Source organism: Benincasa hispida, chromosome 6 (assembly GCF_009727055.1).
Source record: "Benincasa hispida cultivar B227 chromosome 6, ASM972705v1, whole genome shotgun sequence".
Classification (NCBI taxonomy): domain Eukaryota; kingdom Viridiplantae; phylum Streptophyta; class Magnoliopsida; order Cucurbitales; family Cucurbitaceae; genus Benincasa; species Benincasa hispida.
Window position 1 is genome coordinate 15,606,418 of NC_052354.1, and position 21,341 is coordinate 15,627,758.

General features: G+C 30.0%; 2 protein-coding genes across 2 annotated transcripts; one reads left to right on the forward strand and one right to left on the reverse strand.

Moving 5' to 3' along the window:
* The first annotated feature begins 8,843 nt into the window (after window positions 1-8,843).
* Window positions 8,844-10,563, forward strand: LOC120079551. The gene has a single exon (XM_039033772.1). The coding sequence runs from the start codon at window positions 9,631-9,633 to the stop codon at window positions 10,486-10,488; it is 858 nt and encodes a 285-aa protein (XP_038889700.1). The 5' UTR covers window positions 8,844-9,630; the 3' UTR covers window positions 10,489-10,563.
* A 4,211-nt stretch (window positions 10,564-14,774) lies between these two features.
* LOC120080386 (nucleolar complex protein 2 homolog) lies at window positions 14,775-20,964 on the reverse strand. The gene is made up of 13 exons (XM_039035030.1): window positions 20,716-20,964; window positions 20,443-20,503; window positions 20,048-20,156; window positions 19,903-19,963; window positions 19,708-19,802; window positions 19,120-19,188; window positions 18,384-18,911; window positions 17,777-18,079; window positions 17,323-17,646; window positions 16,520-16,726; window positions 16,292-16,381; window positions 16,096-16,188; window positions 14,775-15,305 (listed from the first exon to the last, which is right to left on the reverse strand). The coding sequence occupies exons 1-13, from the start codon at window positions 20,822-20,824 to the stop codon at window positions 15,186-15,188; spliced, it is 2,169 nt and encodes a 722-aa protein (XP_038890958.1). The 5' UTR covers window positions 20,825-20,964; the 3' UTR covers window positions 14,775-15,185.
* Between the last annotated feature and the right edge of the window lie 377 nt (window positions 20,965-21,341).

Sequence of the window (21,341 nt, forward strand, 5' to 3'; positions counted from 1 at the left end):
ATTTCTCAGACACCTTCTCACCTGTTGCCAAAATTGTCACTGTTAAAGTCTTCTTCGCCCTTGCTGCATCCTACAATTGGTCACTCACTCAAATGGACATCAATAATGCCTTCCTAAATGGTGATTTGTTTGAAGAAGTGCATAAGTCTTTGCCATTGGGTTATCAAACCTCACAAGTACCACGGAAAGGTGAGAAACTAGCCTGCAAACTTAACAAATCTATATATGGGCTGAAACAAGCCTCGAGACAATGGTTTCTCAAGTTTACAGCTGCTCTATCTTCACATGGCTTTCATCAATCCAAGTTTGATTATTCTCTTTTTACCCGAGGACATGGACATGATTTTGTAGTATTGTTGGTATATGTAGATGACATATTACTAACCGGACCATCCCCTCAAATAATCAGCTCAGCCAAAGAAGTCCTCAAAGGACATTTCAAACTCAAGGATTTAGGCCATGCGAAATATTTTCTAGAATTAGAATTATCCAGATCTCAACAAGGGATCATGATTTCCCAAAGAAAATATTGCCTTCAAATACTTAAGGATACTGGATTGCTTGAAGCTAAACCAGCTACAACTCCTATGGATCCCAATTTGAAACTATCAAAGAATGAAGGAGAGCTTCTAAAGGCAGATGACATCACATGATATAGGAGACTGATTGGCAGGCTTATATATCTTCAAATATCTCGGCCAGACATATACTTTACTGTTCATCGGCTAAGCCAATTCATCCACAGCCCCACTAAAGCTCACTTAAATGTCGCTCATCACTTACTCAGGTACCTAAAACGGTCTCTTGACAAGGCATTTTAATCAGCCCTATCACTTCCTTTCATTTAAAAGCCTTTGTGGATGCTGATTGGGGATCATGTCCTGATACTAGAAGATCCATTACTGGTTTCTACATATTCCTAGGGGCATCTATCATATCATGGAAATCAAAGAAACAAGCCACCGTTTCTAGATCTTCTGCAGAAGCAGAGTACAGGGCACTAGCCTCAGTTACTAGTGAATCAATGTGGATCTCTCAACTCCTCAAAGATCTTCAGGTTAAGATCCTAATGCCCATTACTGTATTCTGTGGCAATTAAGCTGCTATTTCCATTGCCTCTAATCCAATGTTTCATGAGAGGACAAAACACATAGAAATTGATTGTCATTTTGTTCGGGATAAGATAGCTGATGGGTTCCTTAAAGTTCTCCCTATCCAATCTAGTCAACAACTCGTAGACATGTTCACTAAAGCATTGCCTACATCTGTTTTGTCTAAACTAGTATCCAAGTTGGGCATCATTGACATTCATCGTCCAACTTGCGAGGGAGTATCAACAGTAAAACAGTTACATTCTGTTTATTAGTTACAACAATTTATTTGTTACATTCTGTTATAACAATTTATTTGTTACAACAGTTAAGATTCTGTTTGAGTTTATTTGTATTTTCCAGCTGTTAGTTAGTCAAGCAAACTAACAAGTTCTTCTATAAAAGGAACTTGAAGTATGTAAATACAATAAGCGAAAGTAATAAGAAAGTATTTCCACATACCTTTTCTCTCCATTTGTAAGGGAGTGTAGATGGCAATAAGAGGACAATTGACACAACCTATGATCGGCAAGATGAGCAGTGACAACCTACAGTTCGACGACACTATTCATGGCTTGAGCTCGATATGAAAGTGAAGCAAGAGAGACGAGAAGGGAGGGGCTTTTTGTGAAAGAGAGAGACCAAACAAACAAACAAACAAATTATCATAATAGGATATGAGATTTTAAAAAAGAGATGAGATCCTATTTTCAAATCCAAAATGATGGGGATTGGTCATACTGAGGAATTTAATCTACTAGTAAACTAATTATACCTCAATTAGACATTACACATAGTATATACAATAATAAGATTTAAACTCAAAAGCAAGTCAGATGGTATAATAAGGCTTATAAATTGAAACCAATAACTTATAAAAACCTCAATATCTTGTAGAAAATCAATAGGTAGTCGAGATGCGCTTCTAATAAAGGGTTGTCCTTAATACAATTATTTACTCTACACAGGCTGCAAGCAGACTACAACGATCGTCTCGATAGGATACTAATGATTAATTCCAATAGAATTGTAACCTCGAACTACACGGATCTAGAAGAACTCTTAGATATTTGTTCCAAACTCAATTCAAGATTAAAAAAAAACAATAAACAATAAATGAGAGAAATCTTCAATTTTGAATGAAATGATACAAATGAAAAAATAAGTAGGTATTTTTAGGCTAGCAACTTAGTAACATAACTCTCCAAAATACAAAATAAATCAAATAAATATAATTTAACTCAATGTAGTTGTTACTTGACCAAAATCAAACATAACTCATTCAAATTGAAGAAACCATACATTTAGCTTTCATATATGTTGAGCTTGTACATAAAACATTATCTAATTTGATGGTTTCAATGCAATTTGAAGTTTTTAACCATGAATTTATTCTACTCAATTAAATTTATTTTTGTATTTCAATATTCAATAATATTTTACTTTCTTTCACTACTATATAAATACTCAATAGCTCCAAATCCTTGAATATTAATTTTATTATGCTTAAATTAAGGAAAAATTATCTTTTTAGTCCCAAGTTTTGAAGAATGTGTGCATTTGCTCCCTGAGTTTTAAAAATGTATCTTTTTAGTCCCCATGTTTATAAAAATATATCTATTTGGTTCCTAAGTTTTCAAAATGTACATTTATAGTCCCCAAGATTATAAAAATAGCTTTATAAGGTCCTTGGGTATATTTTGTTTGATTTTTTAAAAAAACTATATGATATTTAAAATTAAAAAATATAGTTTTAGAGATGATGTGATTTTTAAAAATTATTCTTCTAATTTAAAATGTAATATAACTATTCAAAATAATAATATAAAGTTATTTGAATGACTTTTTAAACATGTTTTTAAAAATTCAATGACTAAAAATGTACATCTTGAAAACTCGATGACCAAATGAGTCTATTTTATAAATTTGAAGACTAAAACGATACATTTTTAAAATTTATAGACCAAACACATATATTCTTCAAAATTTGAGAACCAATAAGATATATTTTATCACTTACTACACAACAGTTGGAATCTTTTAAAAATATTAACATGCCCAAAACTAGCACCAACAGTTTAATTAATTTTAAATAATTAACCAATAATTAGTTCTTTGCATGCTTCCAACTAAACTCCATCTTTTCTTAATATAGAATTATTATCAATTTTCCATTTTGATCCCTAATGATCTTTTTATTATATTGTGATGTTTTGACTTCTAATTTTTCAACCCTTTATAAACTTCATTTTTCCATTAAACTTCCTATTTAATTTATATCGATGAAAAATGAAAACTTATATATATATTCTAAACTACAATAAGGTAGGAGAATTCGAACTTCAAACCTCAAATTAATATAAAAATATATTTATTACTATTTTAGGATAATATTTATATGGCAATCAATAAATTTAGAGTTTAATTAGAAAAAAAAAAAAAAAAAGTCAAATGAGGATTACAAATAAAATAGATAAAACTATAAGGATTTGCTAGACCCAACAAATAATAATGATAATAATAATAAAAAAATAATAATAAAATCGGTGACTAAAAATAATTTTGGTAACGAATGAAAACAACACCATAATCAATAATACAAGTTTGTATTTAATAAATTGGGATATGTTTTTTTTCTCTAAAAAAATGAGAGATTTATTTTTAAAAAAAAAAAATTGTTCTTTCCTTTTTTATTTTGATCATTGAAGATGAAAATCAAAATTTTGATGAAAAATGTAACAACTAAGTCTAAAGTATTAACAAATATCTGTGAGTGATAGATTATTGGTGTATTTGTTTTGGCTTTTTAAATGTTTAATTTTGGAACACTTTCAAATAAAATTTTTAAACAATTTTTATCAAAATAGTTAAAATAAAAATGACTCTTTGAAAAACTTTTTTTTTTTCTTTTGGTCAATCCAAACAGACCCTATATTATTGATGGTACTCTACCATTGATAGATTTTCCTATATTTGTAAGGACATTTGTTTTCTTTTTTTTTTTATTTCTCTATTTTTGCTTCTAGTTTTTTTTTTCTTTCCTAGGGTTTTTGCTTCTTCCCTTTCTTTTTTTATTTTCTTTCTTTTCTCTAATTTTTGCTTCCTTTCTTTTTTTTTTAATTTTCTTTAATATTTTTTCTTTTTTTTCTTATAAGAATTATGAAGTTGAGTTTCGTATCCAAGACTTGAAATTATCCAATAAGTTAATCATCAAATTTGATTATTATAACAAAACATTAAATATAAATAGCAAATGAAAACGAATTTGAAAAAAACTATTTTTTTAGTCTACAATGCACCATTTTTAGAAATATTTCTTAAAAGTTTGAAATAATAAACGAGAATAGTTATTAAACTAGTTTATTTTTCAAAAAATGAGAAATGCGAACGACATAAGAGTACGATGTCTATAGAAATAGGACTAACAAGAGGAATCACGATTTTTAAGGTTTCATTTGAAGATATGACAAATAGGTTTTGAAGCAAATTCATTAAATAAATAATTTATTAATAATTTATAAATGTCATAAATACCCTCATCTTTGATACATTACTTTAAAAAATACTCGGATCTTTTAATGCTAACCAAAAAAGATTCTTTCCCCTAAATTAGGTTGTAACTAACTAACTAAATCTTAATTAAATGGTAAATCAAAAGCTGAAAATAAGAAACCCAATAAATAAAAACTTAATATAGAAAAATGGATCAAACCTTTCCCGATTGTTTTTCATAGTATACCAATTGGAACATACCATAAATAGGTATTCTGACCATTAAACAATACTAATTACTGTATGACAACAACATAATTATTGTGTATTTATAATCTAGAACTAAAACTCTATATAAATACTTGAAAAAAAATGGTGGATGGATGATACTTACTTCAAAATCGGAAATAATAAACACAAATTCTCAGTTAAATATAGTAAATCCTCAAAAAGTTTTATGATTATAAAGGAAAAAACAAAAATTAAATAGGAAAACAAAAAAATAAGATAAAAGTGATATTTGAAAATAAGATAACATTAAAAGAAAAAAGAAGAAAAAAAAAAAAAAAAGAAGAAGAAAGCATAAATCAAAAATTGGAGTAGAGTGAAGTTTCAAAAGAAAGATTTTGATATTGATTAAAAAAATGGAGAAAGAAAAGAAAGAAGCAAAAAAGTATTACACCTTGTAAAAATGGTATGATGCTATACAACCCAATTTCCCTCTTCCATTAATAGAGGTTTATTAAAACGGTATTACACCTTATAAAAGGAAAAGAAAGAAGCAAATAATAAGTTTTTTAAAATCATTATTCATTAGTTAATTACATTGTAATTTTAATATGTTGTTGAAGAAAAATTGATGAACAACAAAATAAAGAAGTAAATAATGACTACTAACTGGAGAGTTGATAGTTTTGTGAAATAAATGACTGAAATTATTGAGAATACAAAAACAATTATCCATTAGTTATTCTGATTTCGAATTCACCATCTCTATTTTGTTTCATCAAGCCTCCATCGCATTTTTTCCTGTCGAGTCTAAAAAATTGTTGCTTCATCTTAATCTCTCATAGTATGAGTTCAAAGCGTGATACGATATGTGATACGATATCTATACGTTGAAGAATCACAACAATAACAACTTCAATCCTAATTTGCAAAAATCGATTAAGAAAAACAAATACTTCTCACTATCAAGATTTTCTTTGGTGTTTATAAAAGAAACGACGAAGAATAATTTGGAGCATTAAAATGTATTATGACTGCACTCTAAGAAAATAAACTCCTCTACAAAAGAAGTTTTCAAGAAGTATTTAGGGTAATAACTCCGGGAAAGAAAGCGAATCGGGAGTGTCGTCGCAATGGTCTTCACTAATTTGAGATATCAAAGAAGAAGAAGCAAAATAAATTTATAAAATAAAAGGTCAAATGAAATAATAAGGATGATATAAGATTTGAAATAAATAAATAAAAAAAAAAAGAAAAAAAAAAAAAGAAAGGAAAAGAATGGAAGAATCGAAACAATAAGAATAATATGAGATTTGAATATTTGATATTATCTCAAAGTTTCAAACAAATAGGGGAGATTTTGTAGACTGTAATATAGGAAGAGCAAAATTTAATTACGGTGTAATACAAAATATTATTGGGGGCATTTTAGGATTAACTAAAAAAAACACATCACGTGCAATGGAGGCATTTTGCCATAATTCAAAAGAATCTTGTCGTTTGCTATTTTTCCAAATGATAGTATAATTACTGTTATATGTTTGAATATTCCTTAGAAATAAACTTGAAAAACATGGCATAGATGACCCAAAATGAATGGCACAAATTGAAATATTTGTGAATTTGTGTATCATAATATTTGTTTATAAAATCGAATGAAGAATAAGGGTTTGGTTTGGTTCTGCGTTGTTTTTAAAAAAGTGTCCTTGAGAGGTATCGAAAAGAAAAGAGATCGTACGAATACTTGGAAAGGACAAGGAAAAAGACAATAAGGTGGTCAGTAGCTATCATTAATAGAAGCTAGATAATAGAAACTACCACTGATAGCATGTTATCGGCATTAGAAACTACCACTGATAATATGTTATCACTGATAGAGAGCTATCATTGATAATATGATATAAATGAGATCATTGATAACATGATATCAACGAGATCATTAATAGCATCTTATCAGTGATGTTATCAGTGAAAAAAGATATCATTGATAACCACGACATAAGTGATATTAGTGATATCGGTGATAAAAGTTAGTGAAATCTATATATCTAGTTTATTTGAAAGTTCATAATTAGTTATAGAAGTCTATCATGCTAGCCTTAAATGTTAGTATATCAAAGTTGATTCTAATTAATGAAAGTCAATCAATGATAGTAATTGGTAGTTGCTATTAATGATAGTCACGATAGAAGATTATTAGTGATAATTACTCTGTTAATCTTTCAAAGTTGATAGTCATTTATGAAAGTTTATCAACGATGGTCACAAATAGTTTTTCATCACTAGTAGAACTCAATCTTTCAAAGTTGTTAGATTTTCTTTCAATATTGATGACTATTTATAAAAGTCTATCATTGATAGTCAACTAATAATCTTAACCGTCAATATTTCAAGGTTCATTCTAATGGATGAAAGTGTATCAATGATGGTCACTGATAACTAATAGCAAATTAAAAACTAATATTTCAATATTGTATTAATATTTCTCAAATTAAAAACTACACTTGATAGCAAATGGCTATCACTAATAGCTGTTATTTGCTATCAGTGATAGCTTTCAATTTGAGAAAATCGGGAAGAAGCGAGTAGAATGATGGCTAGACGTGGCGTTTTAATCTTTTACCATTTGTTGTTCAAGATATGCAATTATTTTATCCTTGTACTACAAATTCTATTATTTTGAGCTTGAATTTCATTTATACAACTAGCTTTATTTGTAATAATTTTTAAATGTTGTAATACAGATGTAAAAGTGGTATCTATGACAATTATGGTGTAACATCAATAAGAAAATAAAAATGATTTTTTTTTATATATATATGCAGACAAAAAGAACAATTGAATTAATTACATACACCAAAAATGAAATTTTCTTGAACTTCCGTCCCTTTCCTCGTTTTACTTGGAATGAAATAAGAAGCAGAAGTTCTTCACCAGTTTTGAGTCAATTCAATAACCATTTTAGGGAAAATTGCAAAAACCACCGAGTGATAGTTGCAATTACACCCTCAAACTTTCAATTGTAAAAGTTACCCCTAATCTTCCATAAGTGTTAATATTGGACCCTCAAGCATACAATAATCGTAGAAATTGAATCTACAAAGATAAAAATTGAACTCTTAGACTTATATAAATATTACAAGTTGTACGATTATGTAAATTGGAAGGTCCAATTTGACTCAAATTTAACATTTATATAATCTTTGAGAGTTCAATTTTTAAAATAGAAAACTTAAAGCGTATAATTACAACTACCACTATATTTCAAAGATGGTTTTTGCAATTTGTCCAAGATCTAATATATATATATATATCCTTTAAAAAATTACAAAATTACTGTTGTGTTTGCGACCAAATTGATACTTAAAATCGAAGAAAAAAAGGGGGAAAAAGAAGGGAAACGACAAAGGAAATTACAAAGAAGTGGAGGCCGAAGTCAGAAATTGAATTTATTTCAATATTTTCAAATTCTCTAAAATTCTGCAACATTGAATCAATTCAACATCGATTCTTGAATCAAACAAAGGACTTTGATTTAACTTCTTAACTACTAGACATATATAACTTATTTTTCTACTCAATTTGTTAGCGTCTTAAATTATGCCTAAATATATAATTCTGCCCCAAATATTTATGCAGATTTTCAATGAAACTTTAAATTGTAACGATATTTACTATGAACTTCCAAGAAATTGACGTTTTAACTTTAAAGTTAAGTTATTAAACTAGTAACTAAATGACTTAAATACTATACTTTTTTACTTTAGTTAGCGATATTCAAATGACTCAAAACCCGAATAATCCAGACTACCTACAGTTGAGTCAGGTTAGTTTTGCTCTTGGGTTGAGTTAAATTTTTTCTATTTTCATCTAGTTGAATTGATTCTCGAATTGAATATTTTTTTCAAGTTGACCCAACCCAATTCAAATTATATATATTATATTTTAACATTTAGAATTTAGAACTTTTAATATGATCATTACAATGTTTTTTTGTTTAAAGTTTGTAATATATATCCAAATATTTGGGATTTAAACATGTGTATTTTATAAGACTTTAGTTATTACTTATGCATTGTAGATAAATTTAAGTATTTTAAATTAATAAGGGAAATAAAACAATGACCCGACAAAATTACCCAACTCAACTCAAATTTTAAATGTTGGGTTAGAGATACTATTCACTTATTTCAAGTAGTCAACCCAACCAATCCAAATTTTCGGGTTGATTCAAAAAACTCTCTCAACCAAACCCATGTATGCCGCTACCTTTAGTTCATTTTGGTCTATATACTATACTTTTAAAATGGTCATTTGACCCCTCACTTCGGTTCATTTTAATCTCGCAATTTTGAAAATGATCATAACGATCCCTAATTTTCTACTTTGATTCATTTCTCGTCCCTTCGTTTGAACCAAAGTTAAAAATACATGCACCATAGCGAACCAAAAAGAAAGATAGTTCGTATTTAAACCTAATTTAATTATATATAAATAGGGGGATAAAAAATAGCATCTAGAAAAATTGTCCCATCAGGAGAACATAGTCCGCCACTGCATTTAAAATCTCTTTCTCCGTCTGCCCTTCTAGAAGGCCAGCATTAACACCACCAATAAAATACTCTTCACTTTCCTATCTATAAAAAAAAACCCAAGCAAATTTAAATTTTATTTAAAACCTATGAATTTCAATTATTTTTCCTCCATAATCTTCAATGATTTTTCTTTCTAGTTTTCATCTTCTATCTTCAATTTCAAATTCTTGATCACCTATCAGTTTCAATTTGCATTCGAATTAGCAGAAATTACGAACTCAGAAATGATTGTAGCTAAAGAATCTTACAACAGAGAAGAAGATACCTCCATCATCACTGAAGATCCATATCAACATGATGAAGAAGAAGCTGTGGAAACGCTCTCTCTGTGCGACCTTCCAATTTACAGCGATGAATCAAATTGCGATGATTACTCCAAGCCGGATGATGATCAGAGCGCTTCGTTTGATAATGAAGATACGTTCTTCGAGTTTTTCAGCGACGATTTCTCTGTTTCTAATTCAACTTATTCAGGATCTGATAACATAATCTTCTGCGGGAAATTGATTCCCTACAAACAGCCAAACGATTCACAAAACAAAGGAAGAATTACATCAGAGAAAATTTCAGAAAAGAATTGCCTAATTCAAACGAAATCTCACTCGTTCAACGGTAAGAAATCGTCTGTAATTGATAGTCGTGAGATCGGTTATACGAGAACGACGAGAGGAGGAATTAAAAGCTTCGATCCATTTTCGATTTCATTGCCGAAGAATCCAGAGTATGTAAAACGGAAGAGAAGGTGGAAATTGGAGAAATGTGAGTTACCGGAGGAGAGAGCGATGATACTGCAACCGTCGCCGGCGAAATCGCGTTGGTTCGTGTTTCTGTTTGGTAGTGCGAGGTTTCCGAAGGAGATGGAACTGAGTGAGATGAGGACGAGGCAACGGCGGAGTAGTCGGACGGCGATGTTCCGGCCGTCGGAGGAGAGGAAAGTGGCCGCAGGAAGAAGCAATGGGAAGAAGACGACGGTTCAAGCGCTATGGAAGAAAATTCTTAGGGCTATGGTAATAGGGTGTAGTAGCAGCAGCGATCAAAACGGCGCCGTAAAAGCGTCCTTCAGGCCCATTTCAGTCGTGTGAGTTTGGAACGTAGAAAGTTGGTTTTGTTATTTGTGGATTTTTACATGAGGATGGTCGTATATTATTTTGGAATAATTCCTTTTTAGTCCCTACATTTTTCTCTAATTTTTATTTGATCTCCGAATTCTAATATGTTACGCTTTTAGTTTTTAAGTTCGAGTTTTATTACAATTTAGTCTCTAAATTTTAAAATGTTACAATTTTACCTTTGAGATTTGAGTTTTGTTTCAATTTGGTCCCTGAATTTCAAAATTTTATATTTTTATCTTTAATTTTAAATATTCACTTTCAATCATTGACATCAATATCTATTAGTTAATTAAAAATAATTATGAAGTAAAATTTTAAATTTAGTTTTAAAAGTGATAAAGATGGTGAAACTTTTTCAATTATAATTTTTTAACGATTTTTTATTTATTAACATAAATTAACTGACAAAAAGTGAGTATTTAGTAAAAATCGAGTTTAAGAGTGTAAATCTTGAAACATAGGGATCAAATTGAAGCAAAACGTAATATTATCTATTCATTTTATAAAGATTTTTGTACATATGACCTTTTCACAAGGGTCTATATGATTAATGTTTCGTCCCCCACAAACGTATGAAATCTAATAATTTGTTTATGCTGGAGTGCACTAACGCATGAGAAGAATGATGATCGTGATAGAGATGACCGTTGCGTTAGAACTATGATAGAATCGGTCATTCGTAACGTGATACGCGTTAGTGCGCTCTAACGTAAGCAAAATATTAGATTTTATACGTGAGAGTAAATCATTAATTATAAAATCCCATGTGAAAAGATTATATCCTTTAAAAAAAAAATCATTCTAGTTATCAAAATGACTCAGCACAATGGTAGGATGCTCAAACCCCTCATTAGACCAACTTTGATCAAATAATCTTCTCTCTCTCTCTTTTTTCTTTTACTATTATATTGACCATGACAACACATTTAGATATGCAACAAATTTAATTGTGCACTAAATTAAAATATATTTAACAAAACATCAGTTTTTAAGATTAAAACATAAATTTAGTTTTGACATTACATTGAAAGTTTAAAAATTTATAAAATACAAAATTAAAAGTTCATAAACTTAATTTGTAATTTTTAATATTTTTGTAAAACTTTAAACTAATCTCTCTTAATAAAGATTCTAGACCGCAACTATATATATATAATTCATATAAGATTTTATCAATAAATAAAATTTATCAAAAAATGGGAAATGGAATATTTTTAAGATATATATATGATAGAAATGTCGTCAACCCATACAAATGTGAAGATATTGATAAAACTATCTACTTGTCGATAAAAATTTAGTATCATTATTATACGCAAGTGAAATATATATAAGTATATCGTAAAATAATAAAACCTTTTGAGTCTTGTCCCTCTCCATGACACACTTTCAACATCGTGACAGATTTAAAAATAGTTCTTAAAAGTTTTTTTTTTTTTTTTTGGTAAGTATATTCTCACAAATGACTTGATTAAGGTTAAAATTTCCCAAAGTATTACTTTATAAATACCAATTCAAACGTATTTGGTTGTTATTCTATTTTATTAGGAATTTCTTAAAGAACATCGAAAGCAAAAACTTAAAACTATTTAAGAACAAAATTTTCAAAGGTTCTTGGTATTACAATTCAGAGTCAAAATATTTGATATCACATTTTTTCAAAGTGACATTTTCAATTTACAATTGATTGTTATGCATCCACCCCAAAATACAAGTTAGTTCGATAATAATTGGAAATATGGCATATTGGCTTAACGTATTAAAAATGTTCAAAATAACAAGACTTTTTTACCCTTTCAACTCAAACAATTTAAATAGTGAAAAGCTTCATGTCAATTTTTTTAAAAAAATATAATTATAAAAAGTACGTAAATAAATATTAAAAAAAAAACTTCCATCAATGTGCTCGTTTCCATTTGGTCCCTATGTTTCAAAACATTAAACTTTTACTCCTATATTTATTGTTTAATGTTTAGAAGTTCCCTAGATTTCAAAATATTACATTTTTACCCTTAAAGTTTTTTTTAGTTTGTTATCCTTTAATCTCTAGATTTCGAACATTTACATTTATTCTCAAATTTTTACTAATTCTCAATTTAGTATTTGATGCTAACTTTCAATTGACTAATTTAAGACATATAATGTGCATTTTTAATTAGTTTTAATTTTAAGGAAAAGTCAGTGAAAATTAATTTAGTTCTTTTAAATTAATTAACAAAAATTAACAATAAAAATTGAAAGTGGCACTTATGAAAAATAAAAATGATGAAAATGTAACATTATGAAATGTATAGACCAAACAAAAATAAAACTAAAAAAATCTTTTAAGTCAGAAACCTAAAAAACAAAATGAGACAAATCCTAAGGACTGATTTAATAAATAAACAATAAAAATAATTTAAAAGAAAGAAAGAAGAAAAGGGAAAAGAAACTAATAGGTTCAAAAGAGTTGGCATATATTTAGTTTTTAACCGGAGCAAATACCAATTTATAACCTAAACAGAGTTGCATCAATTTAAACATTAAACTAATAATGATACAAATTTAAACCATAAACATCGGGTAAGCCTTGTAATTTTATCAATTAAACATCTAAATTTACATAAACGATTAAATTCAGTCTCTCAAGTATTATTTCTTTAAAAACTGTCCATTCAAATTATAATAGTTTAATTTATTAAATCGATATTTGAAGAAGTCTACACACATACAAGAATTAATACATTGACAATTTTCAAATATAATTCTAATAAAAATTCTAAATTAATTTACTTATAACAAGTTATAAGTATAGTTGAAAAAAATTCTCCACTGATACTTTTCAAACTAAATCTAAGAAAATGTGTAAATTGATATACTTAAAAAATTAGGATTTAAACTGTTAATACTTATGAAAGTTCAAAGTTTAAATTAGTATAATTATTGATTAAAGATTTAAATTGATATTTTTGGGATTGAAATTTTCGATGTGTTTTAATAGTCAACTATAGAATAAAATATCCAAAGACATGGGAAAATGGGAGGAGACATCAACCAGCTCCCTAAAGAATTCCCTGAATTGTCTTCATGCATATATAAAATACAATTTAATGGCAAACTGTCATTAATTAATTGCCTAACTCAAATATGTTGCAACTTATTCTACAATCATATATTTAATAAAAATTAAAATAGTATAAAATATTCTTTTTAGAGGCTGTATAAAATAGCATTGTTTTCTTCAAATTTTACAATATATAAAAGACCAAGAAATATATTTTCATGTAACTGTTTTATAAGAAATAGTCTCTATATAAACGTCACCTTAAAATTGTCCTTATTTTTGAGGCATATTGAATTTTTATGGATGATTTCAGAGTATACTGTAGACTTAACCTTGACGAATTACATGAAATTACAACTACATCAAACAATTCTACAAAGCAATTGCCAAAACGAGCATAAATGAGTTTTGCAAATAGTATATTTTTGCGACTATGAGGTCTATGATTTGAATCTATCACTCCTAATATACTTTAAAATAATAATTAAAAAAACAAACACACAAAGCAATATCTCATTAATAATCCAACCCATAAAGTCAGAAAATTGTCAAAAATGACCTCCTAAAGTTTTAATCTCTCAAAACTAGCACTTGTTTTTAAGAACCCATTATAAATAGTTTTTCTCGATCCATCTAGCTCGAGATTGGCCAACGATATTTACATAAAAATTAAACTTTTTCTAAGTTGATTGTTTTGGGCTTTAAATCCCAAACAGGTAACACCAATATACTATCAAGTTTTCTAAATATTACATAATCTTTTTAAATTTTGACGAGTTCTCAGAGTGTTAATTTTGAAAAGTGAAAACTTGTTACTATTATTTCTGACACTTTCCCCATAAAATTCTTTTGATTTCTTAACTTTCAAAGCTCAAAATTCATAAAATAAAAATAATATCTAATAAATCTAATTTTTAAAAATTTTAAATTTGTCATAAATTCCTTAAGACCCAAAATTTAAAATTTAAACTCGTTTGGTAACTATTTCATTTTTTGTTTTTAGTTTTTTAAAATTAAGCCAATTAATACTCCTTCCACATCTAATTTCTTGATTTGCTATATACCTTTTTTGAAATTTGGAGATTTAAAAAAAAAAAACCAATATTTGAAATATACTTAATTTTCAAAAACAAAAAACAAAATTGTTTCCAAACAAGGATTTAGATATTTATTGAACACTTTTGAAAGTTTAGAGACAAAATTGACACAAAACTAGTTAAACAATTGGCTTGTAATATAACCAAATAAATACATACATACATATTTCACTGTTGAAATAACAATTTTAACAAAAGGAGGGGAAAAAAATCTAAATGGAGACTTTCCCTTCCTTTAGAGTACTCAACAAGCAAAATTTGATATAAAGAACTTGTAAACATTTTGCACTTTCAATTACCCAAACAAATGATATTACCCTAAAGTCGATGAATTTCAATGCCCTAAACTAATCTACATGACTATTTTCTCAGCATTAATTTCATCAATAGCAACCTTCTTCTTGTGCTAAAAGTCCTTAGTATCTAACTTATTAGCTCTTAATTTATGTGATAAATTAACTTCTGAATTTACCAACCCAGTATTAATATTTGAAGAGAAAGAAAGGACTGATAAAACCTGTTCCTTCTCAAGTTTTCCTCTTCTTGGCTCTTCTCTTCTCTGGATGTACTTTGCCATTGGTAGTCAATTCTATTTGGTTGTTTTCAAGCTGCTGTCTTTTCTTTTTGTTCTTCTTGGCTCCAGGAAACTATAAAATTGGCTTTGGTAAGCATGATAATAACTAAGGAAGCAAAATAATTTGAGGAAAATTAATCGACATTGTCAGTTGATGCATTTTTCTTTTCTTTTTGAGTTCAATGATGCATTTTTCTTTTCTTTTTGAGTTCAATGATATATAGAGTGAAAGATTGAACATCTATTCCCCTGGACGACACTTGACAGTACATATTTTATGTCAGTTGAGCTATCATGAATAAAATTTTTAAACAAGTGCTCAATTGCTTGATGTGTACTCTCACTATTTCTTTTGTGTTATTATATATAAGAAGCACGAACATGAAACACAGACACGACGATACACCAATTAAAAGATGTCAAGTTAATTAACAATTATAGGAGATGAAACGTTTAAGTTTCTAAGTTCAACTTTTTGCTATGAAGCACGGATACTCCTTTTTAGGTGTAGCGTCCATGTTGTACACGTTCGTACACATTCCAAACACATGTTCGACACCCAAATTTCTGTGTCCTATTTTTATTTATTGATTTATAAGTTAAAACATATGGAGACACATTTTGGACACTTCCTGGACACATCTGAGATTTTTTAAAGAGAAAATGGTCCAACCTTTTATGTACGACCCAAATTTAAAGCCCAAATTAAGAAAGCAAAAAAAAAACTAAAATCCATTTCACATGGGCGTCTAGAACATGTCTCCTCACGTGTCTCAAATTAAAATAAATAAATTTAAAAAAAAAATAGGATTCATATATATATATAGAGTACCCATACAAAAAGCATGAAAGGAAAGCGGTACCTTTTTATCCACAGCCACATGCCTGGATGCAGCTTTGTCCAATATGCTTTTGTAATATTGTATAAACGGAACGTTGCTGTTGGATTTCTCTAGCTGCAGTCGCCATATATACAATACAAACAATACTCGTCATTTGTCAATTGCGAGGAGTGAGAAACTGAAACAATTAAAGGGGAAAAAGAAAAGGAAAGAAAACCTGAAGAAATGATTCAGCAGCTTGCTGATCTTTGGGTGAAAATGAGACTTCATCTCTCTTTTTTTGAACGAAGTCAATATTTTGCTCAACCTGAATGGAAGACAAAAGCTCTAATAATAAGTAATTCATTTATAGGGTGCACGTAGAATGACACAACTCAAATACTCTTCTTAACACGATAACAAATTGTTTAAGATATTTAATTCAATCACAAAATACAGCCTTTACCTGATCAATAAAACGTTTTATCAAACGCTTGAGATTCTCTGTTGTAGTTGTTGCATGAAACTTCTTGAGTTGAGTAAGTGGAATAGTAGCCAGTTCAGGGAAGGATATATTGAGACTCCATTGAGCAAAATGAGCTGAAAGAAGTTCAATAGAAGATAAAACGCATTCCTCCACGAACTTCTGTGACTTCAACCAATATTTTGGCAGCTGCATGAATAACTCTACAGTTACTACAACTAAATGAAATAAAAGGAAGAAGTGTGAAACTGAAATTCATGCATTTACTAAAACCTAAAGACATTTAGTTTGGCTAGCGTATCCGTGTATATATCCGACAAGTATCCGACACTTGGACACTCCGAAACTTGTTGAACATATATCGGACGCTTGTTAGTATAACAAATGTGTTAGACATGCATAGAATATTTGTTGAGTAGACTAGAAAGACACATATATGACAATATAATAACTTTTAAGTGTGAAATACATCAAGCTAAGTTTTTTAAGCAAACAAATACATCAACCCATTTACTTTGATTTTTTTTTGGGTATAAAAATGATATATATCTTTTAAAATGTATATTTTAATAAACATGACCTTGCCGTATCATGTCCTAGATTTTTAAAATATGGCATGCCACCGTGTCCGTATCGTATCACATCCATGTCTCATATATGTACTGTGGTTCTTAGATTAATACAATAGTCTAATTTCTTATTCACATGAATAAACAATGCATTGCCGCAAAATCACGGAACACGTGGACATTCATATAAATATATAAAATGCATAAACGTATAACCTGTAGGGTAGACAAATGGTTGAAGACATCTCCTGGATTCTTGCCCTCCTTGCCAATTATATGTTCCAAAATATCCAACACCATAGACGCAACAGGGATAAAAATCCCACTGGATCTGGAAAGATAATTCAACCACTGAATGCATTTAATTCTTAATGGCAAATATCTAGGACCAGGAAACAATACGGCCACTCCATTTATAATCTGAATAACATTATAGAGCAGTGTTTGTAAATCATAATCCTGGAAATTTTCAGCAATGAACTTGACCCAGAGATCAATGCAATTGATATATTGCCAACTGCACATCATCTTGACTGCTTCCTGCAAAGAGAAGTACAGGCATGGATGAAGTCTTTTAAGTGCAAAAAGGCTTCTCATAAGCGTGAACAAATAATAATACATTTAAATTTCATGACTCGAGGAAGTAAGATAAGGCATCCTGACAGCTTACTTTCTTCTTTGTTCGTAAACCCTGATGGAGTATCTTGGTAAGTTGCTGGATTGAAGCCTTGGCCCTTGTAGTAGATCTATGGACATCAAGAGAGCATAATTCGACAAAGGAGTCTCTCAGAAATTGCATATGTTTATGCAGAATTGGCTCTGCAAATTGGCAGTTAGCAATGAAGGCCTTGTACATTTTAATCCAACAGGAGTCAAAAACATTAGACCCAAGCACAGAACTCAGTTCTCGTATTATGAGAAATGAGAGGGATGATATTGTTCCTTCACCAGTTGCCCACAAATGTACTGCAACCTGCATAATTGAATTCTTATATTTTAGTGGGGGTGCCTTTTGGCATTAGTGGAGTGAGACAAGTGAGCATATAGGATTATCAGGCTACTGGTAGCAATGAATGACCAATATACAGGACCGAAATATGATCACCTCCGCATATGGTCAGGAAATATGAGAAAATCTACAATTACTTGCCATGAAATCAAATTTGAATGAAATTAAATGGTAAAGAAACATGAAAACAGAAGATATACCAATGCTTGCTTCAAATGCATCAACAAAAAAATCAAGGTAAGAATATTGATTTAAAACATATACGTGCCTTGATGAGCCTGCACTGTAGAGAAGGGAAAGCTGCAAAGAATACTACAGACGCTCTTATTCGAGCCAAGGAGAATCTCAATATCTCACTTTCTGAAACCTCATTCAAGAGAAACAAGCTACTCCTTAAATATGACTTAATTAAAGGCTTGAGCATTTTCCATTTTTGGGTGTTCCTCAATTCTAAAATCATCTCCTTCTTACAGCTCTTGGTCAAAAGTCCTAGATGCTCCCTAAAGAAATTGTCAGCCTCAGAAAGCGTGAAAATTAATATCTTGGAGAAAGTCTCACTGTTTCCAATTTTATAGCATCTGCCAGCATCTATGTTGCCTACTGCTTCAGATCCATAGTGACATGCAGCTCGATACCCATTTATTAGACTGGTAAAAAGAGACAAATCAAGCTTGTTCTTAACTTGATGACACCAGGAATCAACAACAGAGCAACTCAACAACAAGCCTTTATTAGAACTAACGCTCTGTTCATCTCCCTTTAATCCATCATCGTTGATTGTTTCCTCATCAGAACTCTGTTCAAGGAAAACATTAGAGAAAAGGAAACAATTAGATGGAAAGAAATAAAAAAAGACATATTATAGCACAATTGGCTAACAGCGGTCATTTCTAGATGATTAAGCTTAGGGAGGAAGATTATAAACATTAAACAAAATCATTCATAACCAAAATTAGAACTTCAAACTTGGCACCAAGAAACATAGCACACTACATATTACTTACAGTGTCTTCATCTCTGAAACGTTCAACAGCCTTATTATTGATTTCCAGAAACTTCAAGAATTCTGGATCCTGAAAATCTTCCAAATAAAGGGATAAATTAAATTGCCCAGTCATAGAGTGAAAATTAAACAATCATTATGAGACGTTAAAAGAAAAAAAAAAATACACCACCGGCCATCCTAGCTTCAAATTATTAAAAAGTGTTAGTGTAAGTAGACCCTCAGGAGATTATTAAAACCAATCATAAATCTTAGTCCAGAAAAGCATAAATCCTTGTAGTTATTGGTGCCAAGCACCCAGTACCGGAAATCAGCCATCGCCTATTAATATTTGAAGTCAATAAATAATTCAGAGCATTAAACACATTGGTATAACTTTTGTGAACATCTCGATCTCTAATTATTGGAAATGCATAAACACAATGCAACGCTATGGATAAGTAAAAGAAATCTTTTGCACGTCCCAAATTTGTGTGTAAATAGAGTCACTTGGCATGCATTTTGAGCTTAGTATACGAACGAGAGAGATACACTTGCCCTAGTTTTTCTTGTCTAGTGGAGATGGAGGTTAAATAAAGTAAAATATTACCTTTTCTTTCAACCTATTCAATTGCTTTATTTTCTTTGTGAGTTCTGAATGAATTTCTTTGTTCTGATCCGATAAATCATTGGGACTAATCATATCTACAAAATAACACCACAAAAAGAAGACAGGATCAAAGGAAGTATCAGGATAAATTACAAGAAATTTTTTTTCTATATATAGCATGGAGAGTAGACTCACCAGTGCCGCCTTCACAATTATTGTCAATTTCATTTTCAGCCGTGTTAAAAGAGCTTGATTCCTAGTTCACAAATTACGTTAGAAATGCTATGAACCCAATCAGGTAAAGTTATCATAAATAGTATCTGCAAAACTCGGTAAAAACCTCAGATATATAACCATCACTGTCAGAATCATCTTGAAGCATATGATATTCATCTTCACTGAAAAGGGCATCAAGGGAAACATTGTTGTTTTCATCAGCTTCACCATTCCTGCAAATAGAAACGTGAAATTTAAATGAAGAAAATGGATAAACAGAAATGTTAAGGAATCGAGGATGGAAAAGTCACAAACACAAGACCATATACGTTGAAGCAATACGATAAATATTCGTGCGCGTATTCTTTTGTGGCCAAGTAAATCACAGCAAAAATATAACTTGGAAAGATGATGATCAGAATGAAGTTGACAACAGTCTTGCCACAAATTGAGTGAAAGATTAATCTAAATACAAAGCTCTGAATGAATGAACAAACTATGCCCAAATTAAAGCATTACATTCGATTACGGAGCTTCGACGCGTCGTCCTTCTTGTTTTCAACACTGTCTTCATCCTGTCCTACGAAATTTGCAGAAAATCCAAATAAATAACTTCAAAAAAAGTAGCTGAAAACAAATTCGTTAAGCAGCTCAAGACTCTAATCAGAAACGAGTAAACAGAGAGAGCGAGGGAGAGAGACTGAATTGGAAAAACGTATCGAATAATGAAATATCTTCGAGAAATTAGGATTAGAACATGCGTATACTTTAGTTTAGTCCAAGAAATCTTACTTGATGGAGCTTTCTTTTTGAACAAAGACTTGAGTTTCCGCTTCCTTTTGAGCACAGTCTGAAGATTTTTCTTTGCAAACTTCCTTGCTTTCTTCCCGAGCTTCCCCATGCCGTTGCTGTGGTAACAAGAATCAACACTGGAATTCAAATCCTCTCGTCGGAGCTCCTGTTAGCGCGTTGGTGGCTGAGAGGAAAACAATCGGAGGCAAAACTCAACAGTCCGGCGGGTGTCGAGGGAAGGAAGGGTTATTGTGTTTGGGCTGAGATGGAAATAAAAACTGGGCTTTTCTGCTGAACTCGGCCCATACGTGATTAGAGAGCACAAAAGTATTCAGCCTATCATTATGGACACGGCCGGCCCACCAGATGTTGGTCATAGATTCGAATTGAGTTGAGTTTGTAAAATTTTTTAGATCCAACTCAATTGTTCGAGTGGTAAGTTTCCTCAACCCAAATAAATTTTATTAAAAAAATTAACTCAATCCAACCATGAAACTTTTGGGTTAGATTGGTTTAGATTACTCGGGTCATTTATTGAAATTTTTATTCTAAAAAGAAATTTTGATTTAGTTAATTTCATATATTGAATTAAGAATAAAACTAAATTCCAATTTATTTAAGGAATC

What these genes read in the sequence shown, in the direction of transcription:
- LOC120080386 (XM_039035030.1), bottom strand. Translation starts at nt 20,824, where the DNA reads ATGGGGAAGCTCGGGAAGAAAGCAAGGAAGTTTGCAAAGAAAAATCTT. An exon ending in TGAATAGGTTGAAAGAAAAG is followed by an intron (nt 19,189 to 19,707) that starts GTAATATTTTAC and finishes GAAGATTTTCAG; the next exon opens with GATCCAGAATTCTTGAAGTT. An exon ending in TACAGTGCAGGCTCATCAAG is followed by an intron (nt 18,080 to 18,383) that starts GCACGTATATGT and finishes TCAATTATGCAG; the next exon opens with GTTGCAGTACATTTGTGGGC.
- LOC120079551 (XM_039033772.1), top strand. Translation starts at nt 9,631, where the DNA reads ATGATTGTAGCTAAAGAATCTTACAACAGAGAAGAAGATACCTCCATC.